The sequence below is a fragment of the Hylobates moloch genome, unplaced genomic scaffold (assembly GCF_009828535.3).
Source record: "Hylobates moloch isolate HMO894 unplaced genomic scaffold, HMol_V3 SCAFFOLD_39, whole genome shotgun sequence".
NCBI classification, from domain to species: domain Eukaryota; kingdom Metazoa; phylum Chordata; class Mammalia; order Primates; family Hylobatidae; genus Hylobates; species Hylobates moloch.
In genome coordinates this window covers 462,674-478,213 of record NW_026652314.1, presented here as the reverse complement: position 1 = coordinate 478,213, position 15,540 = coordinate 462,674, and the positions used below count along the sequence as shown (strand labels likewise).

Here is a 15,540-nt window from a genome sequence, read left to right as displayed (position 1 = left end):
CTAATTTTTCGTATTTTTAGTAGAGACAGGGTTTCACCGTGTTAGTCAGGATGGTCTTGATCTCCTGACCTCGTGATCCACCTGCCTCAGCCTCCCAAAGTACTAGGATTACAGGCATGAGCCACCGCACCCAGCCAGTGCTTTGATTTTTAAGATTTATTACATTTTTTTAAAACTTTGGATGGATGAACTTTTCCACCAACTCACATAATTATGTTGGGATTGAAGAAACTTGGAGCCAGTGATTATCTCCTAAGAAGGCCCACCTTTAAGACTATCAGATTACCTTTCAAAATACCCTGAAAGGCATTGTTATATCCATAATATCTTATATGGTCTCTCAGTTGCTGTCTTAGAATATAGCTTAAGGCTATGGTTGTTATCAAGAAACAGCCTATTGCAAAAAGTCAATTCTCTGTCAGTGAATCGAATCCCTGTGAACTTTCATTCCTAGGAAATCCTGTGATACCAAGTAAATCAATAATGCGTCGTTTTTCTCTCTAGGGAATATATAAGCTTGGTCAGTGACTTTTAGATAATTAATGCCCTCTACTAATGGGAATATTAAAAGGGCATTAGGTTTTCTGATTTCAAGTAAAGGCTCTGAATCTCCCATTAAATACATCTTCGGTTTAAGGCTCTGAGTAGAGTAGTCAGTGAGAAAGAAGTAAGGGACTCCTCGTCTGTGAGTTGACTTGAGTTAGGTCTGTTGGGCAGAGTTCTGGGTATGTAGGCCCTTCCACAGAGTCCGCTGCCAGCCAAGTCACCTTTCAGGTTAGTTTTGCCTTCTGTAAAATGAAGTATTTTGCTCATCTCAAGTGGTGATTGTGAGGGGATGAAATGTGAAAATGATTTTAAAGAGTAAGAAATGCTTTATAAAATGTACAGCATGTAGGTGATAATTCTTTAGTATTTTATGTGTTAATGGTTTCTCTATGGTGACATTGTTTTGCATGTAGAACTGACATATGTTCTAATAAACGAATTGTGTATGCCAATAAATGCCAGGGGCTTTCTTGAATTCACATGTAGTTTAGCTGCTTGAACACTTTACTATGATTTCAGAGTGTAATTTTTGGCAAAGCTGGGATATATGATCAATTTTAACATTTTCAATGATTCAGCAAAATGTTTTTCAAACAAAATTATTATATAAATAAATGTTTGGTTTGTGTGACACTTTAAGTGATAGTTTTAGCCACATTAGCTAAGAAGCATCATTTTTCTGCAGGAGCTTATTATTGGGTGACCCGTGGTCCTGTTTCCTAATCTCTGCAGTACCTACAGAAACAGAAGTAAACCCAGCCTCCAAGCACAGGTTGGGTTTTCGTCTTTCTCCTTTTAGGTCCTGGCAGCCATTCTGATCCTTGGCTAAACCTAGACAGCCCTTTGAATCAGAAGCTTGTAACCTTGAGTCTGTAACTGGAGAGCTCAGGTCAAGTAGGGTAGCGTGTGCTTCTTAAGCACAGCTTCTTCACAGCGCTTTGCCAGTGCATTCCAGTTATTTTTACTCAGTGGGTGTTCAGGTGATAAAGGTTCCAAGTCTGCTGTTCTATTCTGAGTGTAGCTGATCTTCCTATCTTACAGTTTTCTTGTGGTTTATTTTTACAGCGTCTGGATGGTTCCATCAAGGGAGAAATCCGAAAACAGGCACTGGACCACTTCAATGCAGATGGGTCTGAGGTATACTATGCATGGCTTTGTTATTTGAGCAACTTGGGCTCTGCATCAAGGGGAAAGTCTTTCTTGCTTAATGTATTCTGTTTCAGAAACAATTTATAGTGCAATTCTTTTGCCTTGGGAAGAAAATGAGAAATCTCTTGTATAAAAGATGGTATTTTGTTGTCACTCCAGAAAAATAAATATGTGCTTATTTATCTCCCCTGTTCTGGATTGACAACAGAGTGGTTCTCCTGGTAGCTTCCAGATAACCAAATCCTTGGGCCTGGAAGAGCAGTAAGGCAGGAGTAGGGGAGAGTTGGGCAATAGAATTAATATTAGAAGGTTCTGATCTCTGTACTCTTTTGGTGACTAAGTCCTGAAAAATTGGCCATGTCTCAAATTTGTTGGACTTCTGATACAGTGTGGCTTAATGTTCTTGCTGTCACTAACAGCAACATTTTACAATCAGTGTCGAGCTTGGATTGGGCATTATGAAGTATTTTGTTTGGGGGGCACATATAGAAGAGCTACTTAGGATGAAATAGAAGGTATGACAACACCGTAGTTTGTGCGTATCAAATCATCAAATGCCATGGGATTTGAGAGAAGTGGGAGAGAAGAGTTTTGTTGTGAATAAAACTGTAATAATGTGTAGAGCTAAAGGAAGCAGTGGAGACAACCTGAAGTAGAAGGGTTTCACAGAGAATGCTAATTTCTGGAGCCTGAGCCACTACTTTTTTTTTTTTTTTTTAAATAGAACAAACTTAGCTTTCTGAAGAGCTTTAAAAACTCTTAATGCCTGTGCCTGTTACTACAGAATGCTCTGCTGTCTGGCTTTAGAGTGTAGAAATCCTAGTTAGACTAGTATTCTGGCTACTTCTGTAGTCTATAAACATTTACTTCTTGAGGGGCTTTGGGCATTAATCTATTCAGAGCCAAGGCTCTGATTCATTCAGGATAAGAGGAATGGAATAATTAAAGACATTGGTCATCAACTAATTCCCATTCCTCCTTTCCTTGCTCCTTGTTTCCTCAGCCATAAAATCCCGATGATTCCGATACCCCATTTCATAATATTGCTGTGAGGATTAAATTTGGTAATCAACATAAAGCACTGATCACATTGCCCAGTGCATAGTAAGCACTCTAAATACCTATTTTTATCATATAGTGTTGGTTGAAATTGGTTTTGTGTTCTCCACTCTTTGTTTAAAAAATAGTATGAGTTGAATGTTTCATATTGCCCTGTCTCGGGGAAAAAAAAGTTGCTTTTTGCATAGCTCTCAATTGATTCCCACTCACCGTGATGGCTATATAGAACACAAGTTCTCTACCATTTCTGCAGTATTTAAAAAATTCCTTTAAAAAACTAAATATTTATTATGGGGCAAAATATTATATGCTTACTTAGAATATTGGGAAGATGGTAAAGAGTACAAATTAAAAAACAATTGTACAAAACCCCTCATTCTAGACACAACTTGCTGTTCACGTCTTTGGGGTGTATTTCCATTCCTACTAGATGCAACCATTTGTATGTTTACCTAATTCGGATCATGTTGCATACAGTTTTGTCAAAATTGTACTTTGAGGCTAGGCGCATGGTGGCTCACACCGTAATCTTAGCACATTGGGAGGCCAAGATAGGGGAGGATCACTTGAGACCAGGAGTTTGAGACCAGCCTGGTCAACATAGTGAGACCTGTCTCTACCAAAAAAAAAAAAAATTTCCCCATGTTATTAAAGATTTTACAAAATTTAATTTCTAGGCCCGTAGCAAGATCCTATCTCTACAAAAAATTAAAAAATGAGCCATGCATGGTATTGTGCGCTTGTAGTTCCAGCTATTCAGGCAGGAGGATCCCTTGAGACCAGGAGTTTGAGGCTGCAGTGAGCTAGGATTGCCCCACTGCACTCCAGTCTGGGTGACAGAATGAGACCCTGTCTCAAAAAAAAAAAAAAAAAATTTTTTTTAATTTCTAAATTTTTCTTATGCTTGTACCATTTATTTATTTAACCACTTTACCCTTAGTGGCGTTGAGTTTTGTAATTTTTTAACCTTTGTCAACTTGATCATAGATGCAGACATATTATAATCCATGTTATCCTTGCTAAAGAGTGATAATAGCAGATTGTTGGTTGATATGATCATTTTGACTCCAGATTTCACTTGTTTTAGATATCTCATCTTAAATTGTCCACTGTTTATCTTTAGATTTCTCTTTGGAGTGTGGTGGTGCTTAATATTTCTCTTAAGAATCACAGATTATGTGCCTAGACACACCTGTTGATCACTTCTTTATTGGAATTGTTTAAAATTCTTGTGAGGCAGCTGTCTCCATTTTTATTTCTATGGCATAATGTTGTGGGCTGTGACTATTAGAACATGGAGACCTTTTCATTGCATCTCTATGTGTATGCTAAATATACCCATTTATCAAGATGGAACTCAGGACTACCAGTTTTTCAGGGCTGCTTCTCTGCCACAAAGGCATCAGCTTTTGACATATATGATTAAATTCCCTGAAAATAGAAGTATTTCACCTTTTTCCCCCCGGCTTATATATTTTATTTTTTTTCTCCTGCCCCCATATTTTTCTGAGCACTCAGACGCAGGCAGGTGTGCTGTGCCTGCCCAGTCTCTACTGTCATTGCTGTGGAGACTGCGATGTCAGTGCCTGGGTGATTCCACACATCGCTCTCCAGCCAAACCTGTTTTGATTTTTTTATAATTTTGGCATGTTTTGTGGCAATTGAGGATCCTGTGCTTCTCAACACTTACCATATATGATCTATTTAGTGCAGTGTTTCTATATTTCTCGCCAGCCTAACAAACATAAATATTTATATAATAAAGTATCTCTGTTTATACTAACTGACTTACATGGCATAATCTACCTTTTCCCTAAAAATAATTGTACAGGTGACTTCCTGGAGTTAATGATCTCCATGATAATTGTTTGTTTTTATTATTGTTGCTATTAACTTCTTGTATATTAGTTGTAGCGGGAGGTAACACTAATTCTCTCGCTCCCATTGCCTTATTAGATTCTACTTTACTCCTGTTCATGGCACTGACTTTGCCTCTTAATCAAATGAAAATTCATTCTACCATCAAGTCCCTGACATTCTTTTAGCCTCCATAAAGTTTGTCCATCATATCTCACTTTTCTTCACACCTGCAGGGGTTTCCAGGTATAAGGGCTTATTGGACTGTGAAACTGTTTCTGAGAAGGCCACTGCATAAAGTAGTATATTGCATTGTGTACAGGACTTCTGTTTCCTGCTCTCGACAAGGGCTGGTGGCCTGGGAATCAATTTGGCTTCAGCGGACACAGTCGTCATCTTTGACTCTGACTGGAACCCCCAGAATGACTTGCAGGCACAAGCCCGAGCGCATAGAATTGGTCAGAAGAAGCAGGTCAGTATGGAGAGGCTTCTGGAAATTGCTTTAGGGTGGGGGGCCAGGGGGCTTGTTCAGCCCTTTCAGGATGTTAATAAAATGCTTTTTCCCTGTTTTGCTTTTATTTCCCCTGAAGCATTGATTTCTGTTTGTTAACTAGCACAGAGATGTTGTCTTTGGGCCCAAGATGAACCTATTAAGGAACTTTTCTTTTTCTCTGTTTGAAAAGTACAACATCAGCGACCTTCTATGTGTTTTATCTTGAGAGAGATATATGATGAATAGACTTAGAACTGAACATTTTCTCCATTTTAGTATGGAAAAGTTAAATATCCTATTGTTCAAGATGGTTTGTTTTTATTGTACGTGACAGTGTTAGCCTTAAAGGTACTTTGGAAAACCACACACTTTTTTGTTTATGAATCTTAAAGTCTGTTCTATATTGGATAACCCGTAAGTTTCATTCTTGGCCAAAGATTCTGTTTTTGTGAAACTTTCCATCAGTGAAGCATGATTTTTATTGATGGAACAGGCCATAATGACAGATCTTTAGAGGCAATTTTATTTAAGACTGTAACCTGCTGCACATAGTAAAAATATTGCATCTACTTAAGCTGTCTGCTTGGATGGCTTACAGTCTTTTATGGTTAGAGAATAAATTCTGTTAAAATTTTCCCCTCTTTGTTTTTGACAGAGGTAATCTTTCTCTCTCTTTTTTTTTTGGGGGGTGGGGGGGTGGTTCAGGCATAAGCATAACAGTTCCTTTTCCTACAGGTAAATATTTACCGCTTAGTTACAAAGGGGACTGTGGAGGAGGAGATTATAGAACGGGCCAAAAAGAAGATGGTATTAGATCATCTGGTGATTCAGCGCATGGACACCACTGGCCGGACGATCCTGGAAAACAACTCGGGAAGGTCCAAGTAAGTGCCAGGAAGATTGGGAGGTAGGCAGAATCAAATTGATTTTACATCACTGTTGGATATAATAGGATTTTCTACCACAGACATTAGTCTGTTCATTACCTGGAAGATGCCAGGCCAGAGCCACAAATAGGATGGCATTTTCACTTGATTTGAGTTTCTTGGTTCCTTTTTTTGCCCATCACCCCCTTGGCTTATGTGTTTTCCTCTCTTTCTTGCCCTCTCCCTTACCTTTGCTTTTGGCTGCACATGTGACATATGACACAGCAACAGCAGTGGAGCTGTGTGTTGGGTGTCAGCCCAGCATAATGTCACCTTTGACTTTTCTGCAGTGAGAATCCAGATTGGCTTGGCAGCTGTTTTTTTTTTACTACTGGCAAAAATGTTTGTGTGGAGATTGTTGTGCTTTCTTCTGTTGGAAACAGAAGGGTATAAAAAGAAAGTAATGAAGTTTTAATTGGCTTTGGGAAGAGGCACAGCTACATCTCCTATAAAGTTTAATTAGCCAGGCATGGTGGCAGGTGCCTGTAGTCTCAGCTACTTGGGAGGCTGAGGCAGGAGAATGGCGTGAACCTGGGAAGCGGAGCTTGCAGTGAGCCAAGATCGTGCCACTGCACTCCAGCCTGGGCGACAGATAATAATAATAATAATATTATTATTATTATTATCAAAATAATAATATGATTATTATCAAAATAACAATAATAAGTTTACATTTTGAGCAGACTGTTGAGTGTCTTCTGTGGCAGTGTTGCAGCTGTGTTTTTTGTTTGTTTTTGAGATGGAGTCTCGCTCCGTGGCCCAGATTGGAGTGCACTGGCACGATCTTGGCTCATTGCAACTTCTGCCTCCTAGGTTGAAGTGATTCTTGTGCCTCAGCCTCCTGAGTAGCTGGGACTACAGGTGTGCACCACCACACCTAGCTAATTTTTTTTTTTTTTTTTTTTTTTAGTAGAGACAGAGTTTTTCCATGTTGGCCAGACTGGTCTCAAACTCCTGACCTCAAGTGATATAGGCCCACCTCAGCCCCTCAAAGTGCTGGGATTATAGGTGTGAGCCATTGTGCCTGGCTGCAGCTATGTTAAAGGTGTATTCAAATTAGCCCTTCCTAAATAAAATGTTTTCAGATAGTTTTCTGTTTAAGAGGAACCGAGATGAGAAAAGCCTAGCTCTTTTATTTTGGACCGGGGTTGAAAAGGTTGAAAATTCTTGGTGAATTATAACTTTCTGAGTCAAAGGGCAAAGGAAAGAGCTCCATTCTGTAACATTGCTAGTCACCTTTCTGGCTTACCCATGCAATAGGTGAACCAGTAGGACTGTAACTAATTTTCTATTCTGCTGGTTTAGGGTTACCATCACAGACTCATCATGTAGATAGAAAATGAGATGGTTAAGAAATCATTTTTCTTGAGGCAGAGTTTGTATTTTCAGCAGTTATTTGACCTCTTTCTGAAGGATAGTTATTCTGAAGTAGAACACTTTAGAGGTTATTTGATGTTTCTAACAACTACATTTTACTTCCACAGCTCAAATCCTTTTAATAAAGAAGAGCTGACAGCTATTTTGAAATTTGGAGCAGAGGATCTCTTCAAAGAACTGGAAGGGGAGGAATCAGAACCTCAGGTAATTAACAATGAGGAGAGGGAAATTTTTTTGAGAAGTATGATCTGTGAGAGTCTAAATTTTCTGTAAGAAGATTCTGTTAGAGGCTTTTGTAAAGAAAAAGTAATTACTTGAGGGACAGTGTGTTTTTCTTTTATAGGAATCTCATAGGTCTTACCAAATTGAGTAGGAAAGAATTAATAAAGCATTTTTTTCTCCCATTTCTGTTTGTTTTAATTTTTGAAGTTTCACCTCGTCATTTGTATAAATTATAGTTTGAGACATTAGATGTAAAGGATTTAGAGTTGAAACTGAAAGTAAATGAAATATCAGAAAGGAGAATTGGTTTATTTGCACCAAACATTTTCAGTAAATACGAATAATTTCTGGGCAACTAGGCAACTCATCTGTTGCCGTTTTATTCTATTTGTGTTGGCTTTTGTTCTTTTAGGAAATGGATATAGATGAAATTTTGCGGTTGGCTGAAACGAGAGAGAATGAAGTGTCAACAAGTGCAACAGATGAACTTCTATCACAGTTTAAGGTATGAAGATCTTTGGGGGAGAGAGTTCTCAGCACTGATTCATTAATGATTACTAATGTTTACGAACGCTTTCTTTGTGCTAGGCGCTCTGCTTTTCTCTTTACCTGAATTGAGTCATATCCTCAATATTGTTCTCTGAATTTGAGTATGTTGTGAATGTAGGTTCTACAGTCCTCCGCACGAAGGTAACCACTGAAGTGGGCTATCCTGTGTAGAGTCAGTGTGTGGAGGAAAAGAAATCACTGAAGAGAGGGCTAGGTAGAGAGCCAGGACAGAGTGTAGAACCAGGATGTGTGGAGCATTGTGGGACACGTTAATAGATCAGATGCCAAAGAGAGGTCAAAGATAGGAAAACAGTAGATGACAATTAGAAGGCTCTGGTGACTTGGTGAGATTTTAGTTTGTTTTTTGTTTGTTTGGTAAGTGAGAGAAAGAGATGTCAGTGGTGTCTCATAGAACAGAAAATTACATGAAATGAGGACTAAACACAAAAGTTGGGCACCAGATAAATAGGAGGTGGCAGCACCGAGTATCAATGTTATTAAAAAGCTTAGTGAAAGAGTACAGGGATGCTAAATTATATAGCTAGAAGATTGAAGCAAGACAAGGTTTTTGAAAGACGTTACCATGTTTCTAGTTTGAGGAAAGAACTTGAGTATAGGGAGATATTGAAGGTTCTCAGGAAAGAAATGATTTGATGGCACATTGCCCCGGAGGAGACTGGAAGGGATACAGTCAAAAGCACAGATGGAAGACTTGGCCTTGGAAAGAAAAAGGACAAGTACACTTTAGGGAAGAGGAGGAAAGAGATGCTGTGGGAGTTTAATTTACGCTCTTAATGACTAGTAAAGTAAGTGAGGTGTTTGCTTGAGAAGTGGAAAAGATTTGGGACAGCCATAGATGAGGCAGAAAGTTGTTGGGAGGAATCTGATAGGGAGTCAGCTGAATTGAGTTGATACAGCTTTGCTGTGGAGCCAGTCAGCAGGGTCATATGACTTTCCCCAGCAATACTTTTGAGGTCAGAGAAATTGGATCAGTTGGCTATCCCAAGGTGGGATATTGGCTTGGGAGGCACAGGAAAGTCAAAATAGTAAAGGTTTTCAAGATTTATGTGACAGCTTGGCAGGAAGGATTGACCATGGGTTGATTCCATAGAGGTAGAGAAGCAAGAGAGACCTGATGATTACAATGATGGCTAAGTGCAGTATGCCCATTAGGATTGAATTGAATTGGGGAAATTGTGTGAAGTGTTTGGAAGGAAGCAGTATTGTGTGATTAGCTCCAAAGCTGGCCACTGGTAGAAGTTGTTTCAATGGAAGAACAAGGATGGAGTTGAGTGGGCCAAAGAGCCCTAGATTAATGTGTTAGGATGCAGAGGATGGGGTAGAGAAGGGTGAAGGTGAATTATTAGTGTTTGTCATAGTCAATTTGGGCTCCTGCAATAAAGTACCATAGAATGGGTGGTTTATAAACAATAGAAATGTATTTCTCACAGTTCTGAAGATTTGAAGTTTGAGATCAGGGTGCCAACATGGTCAGGTTCTGATGGAGGCTCTCAGGTTGCAGACTGCTGACTTTTCTTACCTTCGCATGGTAGAGAGAGAGAAGCTAGAGAGATCTCTGGGGGTCCCTTTTATAAGGGCAGTAATCCTATTATGAGGGCTCTACCCTCATGACCTCCTAACACCTTACACTGGGAGTTAGGATTTCATCATATGACTTTTGGGAAGAACATAAACATTCAGTCCATTGCGCTGTTTCAGCTCAGTTCCACCTCTGTGACTGCTGCTCCTTTCTTCAGCAATAAAAACCCACACTTGTGTAACTCTTACTGTGTTTCAAGCACTATCTTAAGGGCCAGAGTCTGGCCTTTAACCACTGCGTCCCTTTTGGAAAAGTTAAATTCCTTACTGCATGAACCACTAACATATGTGCATATTTACATCAATCTTAATTTTAGTTAATTTTAGCCAAAAGTCATAAAGTGAGAGTCTAACTTGACTTCACTGTCAGCTCCAAGGAATGGGCCTCCAGAAGCTCATTTATACCTTATGACTGTCTCAAAGGCTAGGAGGGAAGGAATAAGAAGAATGGGGAGCCAGGCTGGGGGCTGCCTGCCACTGCCCAGACGCTGTCCAGAGGTGGTAGATGTTTCTATGTACCCCTCGTCTGGTTCTTTGAAATGGATACACTTAGATGGCTTTTTTTCTGGGATACATACTGTTTTAGTACAAATACATATCAGATATTAAATAATAATTGATAAGAAATGAAGAGAATATTCTTCCAGATTTATTTAAATTTTTTCTGTTTTATGTTTTTATTTCCTAAGACTAAAGTGCACTTGTGCGCATATGAAATCACCACACATCTTTAACTTTCATATTTTTGATAAAAATGAATAAGGCAACCAGTTGGCTAGATGATAATGAGTGCTTTGAGTTATGCATTGTTTCAAATGAACTCTATAGAACTTATAGAAATGTAAGTTCATCATGGAGTATTAGGTATTAAGCATTTTAAAATCTAAATAAATCTAAATGTTATCATTAGTATTATATTTATTAGAACATGTATATGACTTATAACAGCTCATTCAATGAAACTTATAAAAACAATTTGTATCTTTTTAGCTGTTTCTCTGCTTTTCAGTAAAATTTATGAAATGATGAACTTGAGGACTTGACAAGTTGATTTTTGGGGGTATAAAGGAAAACTTAATAGAAAATTGATTATCTGATTATGTAATATCACAAAAGTCCTATTATTCACAGTGTCTACTTAGATTAAAAACACTAGATAAATTGTTTTAGCAGATGGTGTTTAGAAATAGGGAAATGTCAGACAATGGGTTGTCTGTTTTAAGGTTGCCAACTTTGCAACAATGGAAGATGAAGAAGAGCTGGAAGAGCGTCCTCACAAGGACTGGGATGAGATCATTCCAGAGGAACAAAGGAAAAAAGTAGAGGAGGAGGAGCGGCAGAAGGAGCTAGAAGAAATTTATATGCTGCCTCGAATTCGGAGTTCCACTAAAAAGGTGATCAAGTGAGATGAAAGATATGAAATTATTTCTTATGTTGTGAATGCTACAGAAGTGGTGATTATTCAAAGAAGAGGCCTTGCATTGTTCCCCTGACACAGAGGCTTCAAGAGCAGAGTTGATACTGTAGGAAGCTTAACGAAGGAAAGTGGAGAAATCCGCAGAGCTCATGAGCACACCTGTGAGACATCGGATTTGGTCTTTGCAAATCGGCTCTTTGTGAAGCTGATAAACAGGGTCTGAAATTTCCAGAAGTTTGCGTTTTGCCTTTGAGATTAGAACCAGTAGTCCTCACAATTTGGCTGTAATTGCCACTGCCTTCAACTTTCAGAAAGTCAAACCTCTGTTTGTCCATAACAGTTCACGGCACTTGATATAAATACTTAGTAAAGGATTATATAACTATAAATAAGAAGCATATACCAACTTGACAGTTCACAAAGCTCCATCACAGACACTATCTAATTTGATTTTTGTAACAACATTGAAATAGGTAGAACAAGTTTTGTTACCCATTTTGTTGGAGGTAATAGACACAGATTTGTTCAAGGTCATAGTAAATCAGTATGAGGTAACACTAGCTACCGTTTATTGAGCCCTTACAATGTGCTAGGCATACTTCTAAGTGCTTTAACTTACTGAAAACCATATGTTATAGGTACTATTGTCTTCATTTTTCAAATGAGAAAACAAAGGCACAAAGAGTAAAATTACTTGCCCAAAGAAGTAAACATGAACCTGTTTTATAATGGGATATTCTAAAAATATCCAAATATTTTTAATCCAGTTCACTTATCATTATATTACAATGTCTCTGAAAGTATGACTATCCTAAGTGGGTATTTCTCCAAGACCTCTCTCCCCTTATTTGTCAAAGGAAAATTGACTTGTCTGATACGGTGGGAAGTTCTGAATACTGAAGAATTAAGATGGCCTTCTCTTAGTCCTTTCACCACTTGAACTTCGCACTTGTTACAGTGTGACTTTGCCTCAATCTTTCTCAGGCTCAGACAAATGACAGTGACTCTGACACTGAGTCTAAGAGGCAGGCCCAGAGATCCTCTGCGTCTGAGAGTGAGACGGAAGACTCTGATGATGACAAGAAGCCAAAGCGCAGAGGGCGTCCCAGGAGTGTGCGGAAGGACCTCGTGGAGGGATTTACTGATGCAGAGATCCGAAGGTTGGTGGAGGCTCTGTTCTCACTGAGCTTGTTTGGAAGTGCATACTGTAAGTCTTGGGTTGACTGGATCCTGGACATCGTGACAGGGTAGGCAGAGGCTAATACCTACAAAAAAGGAAAGAGAAGCTGGGTCCTGTCCCAGATCTTTAGGATGATTCTTCCTTTTCCAAGGTTTCTTTCTGTTGAGATCACTTTTATTTGTTGTTCATCTCTCTGTTTCTCTCTTATTCTCTGGTTATTCAGAACATTTTCAGAAAGTTCAGCTAGGGGGAAGGAGATAATTGACATACATATATATACAGACTTATGTATCTGTATATAAAAGAAATAAATATCAAAAATAAAAATGGTACAAATAAGTCTACCCTCACTACCTCTCCCCTCCGCCACAATCCCACTTCCACCTGTGTTAGTACTGATAGCAGTTTGCTGGTGGTTTGCTTTGATTTATAAGTAGTATGTACAACATGTTGTTCAGCACCTTGCTTTCCCCGATCCCATTTAAAATCCATTTCAGACATCTTTCTATGTGAGTGATTACTATACATTTCTTGGTATCTGATTCAAATGTCTCTATCCTCCATAAAAAAATCTAAAATTGTTGCATACAAATTATTTTTTTTCCAGTTTCCCTCTTTTTTTTTTAAGCCCGAAGAAAATAGAAAGTGTAAAGATGGTTTTAAGGCCTAATCCATATTATAATTGTATTAAATAGTCCTTTAAGTTTCATGTATTTGAAACTGTGAGGTGTCTCTTTTCACTTAAAGGTCACACCTATTCTTCTTTGTTTAATTTACTATGGAAAAATAGAAATATTTCAAAATACTGACAGAATAGCATGTAACACATCCCCTCTTGTACTTATCATCTTAACAATTTTGAATTTGTAGCCAAACTTGTATGTATATATACACACCCCACCTCTTCTTGCTCCCTATTCCCAGTATTATTTTGAGAAGAATGTGTTTTCTGCTATGGGGCAGTGTGTTCTATAGCTGTATTTGGCTTAGTGTTTTTCAGGTCTTTAATTTCTTTATTGATTTTCTGTATAGTTGTGGTTATTTTGGTAGAGTCAGAATCTTGCTCTCTTGCACAGGCTGGAGTATGATCCTATCTCACTGTAACCTACACTCCTGGGCTCAAGTGATCCTCCTGCCTCAGCCTCCCAGGTAGCCAGGTCTACAGGCATGTGCTACCATGTCTGGCTAATTAAAATTTTTTTTTTTTTTTTGTAGAGACAAGGTTTCATTATGTTGCCCAGGCTGGTCTCAGACTCCTGGCCTCAAGTATCCTCCTGCTTCAGCCTCCCAAAGTATTGGGATTATAGGCCTGAGCCACCGTGCCCAGCCTAGTTGTTCTACCCATTATTGAAAATGGGATGTTGACATCTCTGTTACTCTTATATGATCCATTTGTTCCTTCAATTCTGTCAGTTTTTGCTTCATGTGTTTTTGGACTGTTATTAATTGTATATATTTTTTATAATCGATAGGTCTTGATTGGCCTTTTTATTGTAACATGTATTTCTGTCTGTAGTAACAATTGTTGTTTTAATGCCTATTTTCAGTTTGATATTAGTATAGCCACTCCAGCTTTCTTTTTGGGTATTTGAAATTTTAAAAAATGGTATTTGGCCAGGCATGGTGGTTCACGCCTGTAATCCCAGCACTTTGGGAGGCCAAGGCAGGCAGATCGCTGGAGCCTAGGAGTTTGAGACCAGCATGGGCAATATGGTGAAACCCTCTCTCTACTAAAAATACAAAAAATTAGCCAGGTGTGGTGGTACACACCTGCAGTCCCAGGTACTTGGGAGGCTGGGGCTGAGGCACGAGAATTGCTTGAACCCGGGAGGCTGAGGTTTGCAGTGAGCCGAGATGGCACCACTAAACTCCAGCCTGGGTGACAGAGCAAAACTCTCTAAAAGAAGAAGAAGAAAAAAAAAAAAGATGATATCTTAAAATTTTTTAAAAATATTTTTTCTGCCAATCTCTTTTTTTATTGCAGTGTTTAATCTATTTACATTTAATGCAGTTATTATAAAGTAGGAATTATGTCTGCATTTTGCTATTTGTCTTCTGTATGTCATGTCCTTTTTGTTTATTTCTCCATTACTACTTTTCTTCTGTGTTACATATATAATATACCATTTTAATTACCTTAAAAAAAAAACCTATTTTTTCACTTACTTTCTTAGTGGTTGCCCTAGAGATTACAAGTAACATCTTAGAACAATTTACTTTGAATTAACTCAATTTAATTTCAATGGCATTACAAAAACTTTGCCCCAATTATAGCTCACCATCCCCATTTGTGCTGTTGTCACACATTACATCTTTACAAATTGTAAACCCATCATTGCAGTTTTATAATTAATACTTTATATAGTTAGTTGTCTCTTTTTTTTTTTTTTCTTTCGAGACAGAGTTTTTCTCTTCTCACCCAGGCTGGGGTACAGTGGTGCAGTCTCGGCCCACTGCAACCTCCACTTCCCAGGTTCAAGTGACTGTCCTGCCTCAGCCTCCTGAGTAGCTGAGATTACTGGCGCCTGCCACCACACTGGTTAATTTTTTTTGTATTTTTAGTAGAGATGGGATTTCACCATGTTGGCCAGGCTGGTCTTGAACTTCTGACATCAGGTGATCGGTGTGCCTTGGCCTCCCAAAGGGCTGGGATTAGAAGCGTGAGCCACCCACACCCAGCCTAGTTAGTTGTCTTTTAAAATCAGATAGAAGGAAAAGAGTTACAAAAATGCATTTATACTGTTTTTATATTTACTTACTGTATTATTCCATGGGTGCTCTTATTTCTTCATGTGATTTGAATTACTATTTTATGTCCTTCCATGTCTGCCCAAAGGACTCTCTTTTAGCATTTTATTTTGAGGCAGGTCTGCTAACAACAGACTCTCTATTTTGGCTTAGCTGGCACTGTCTTAATTTCATCTTCATTTTTGAAGGAAAGTCTTAATTTCTTTTTTTCTGTTTCTCACGTGGGGTAATCTCAATTGGCCTATCTTCAGATTTGCCAGGTCTCTCTTCAGGCTCATATCTGCTGCTGAGCCTTACCAGTGATATTTTTTTTCATTTCCGTTATTACAGTTTTCAACTCTAGAATTTCTATTTCACTCTTTAAAAAATGTCTGTTTTTAAACAGCATTTCTGTTTCTATTGATATTGTTTTCGACCT

At 38.5% G+C, this 15,540-nt stretch overlaps 1 protein-coding gene across 7 annotated transcripts in view; it reads left to right on the top strand.

Annotated features, from left to right (window-relative positions):
• Positions 1-15,540, top strand: part of LOC116463509 (chromodomain-helicase-DNA-binding protein 2) — a 143,824-nt gene that overhangs the window by 90,928 nt on the left and 37,356 nt on the right. For all 7 annotated transcript variants that reach the window (XM_058434679.1, XM_032146640.2, XM_058434680.1 and 4 more), the window contains 7 exons: positions 1,612-1,683; positions 4,934-5,083; positions 5,840-5,988; positions 7,515-7,611; positions 8,042-8,134; positions 11,001-11,171; positions 12,179-12,354. In XM_058434679.1, coding sequence (XP_058290662.1) covers positions 1,612-1,683; positions 4,934-5,083; positions 5,840-5,988; positions 7,515-7,611; positions 8,042-8,134; positions 11,001-11,171; positions 12,179-12,354 — 908 coding nt within the window. The remainder of the gene's footprint in view (positions 1-1,611; positions 1,684-4,933; positions 5,084-5,839; positions 5,989-7,514; positions 7,612-8,041; positions 8,135-11,000; positions 11,172-12,178; positions 12,355-15,540) is intronic.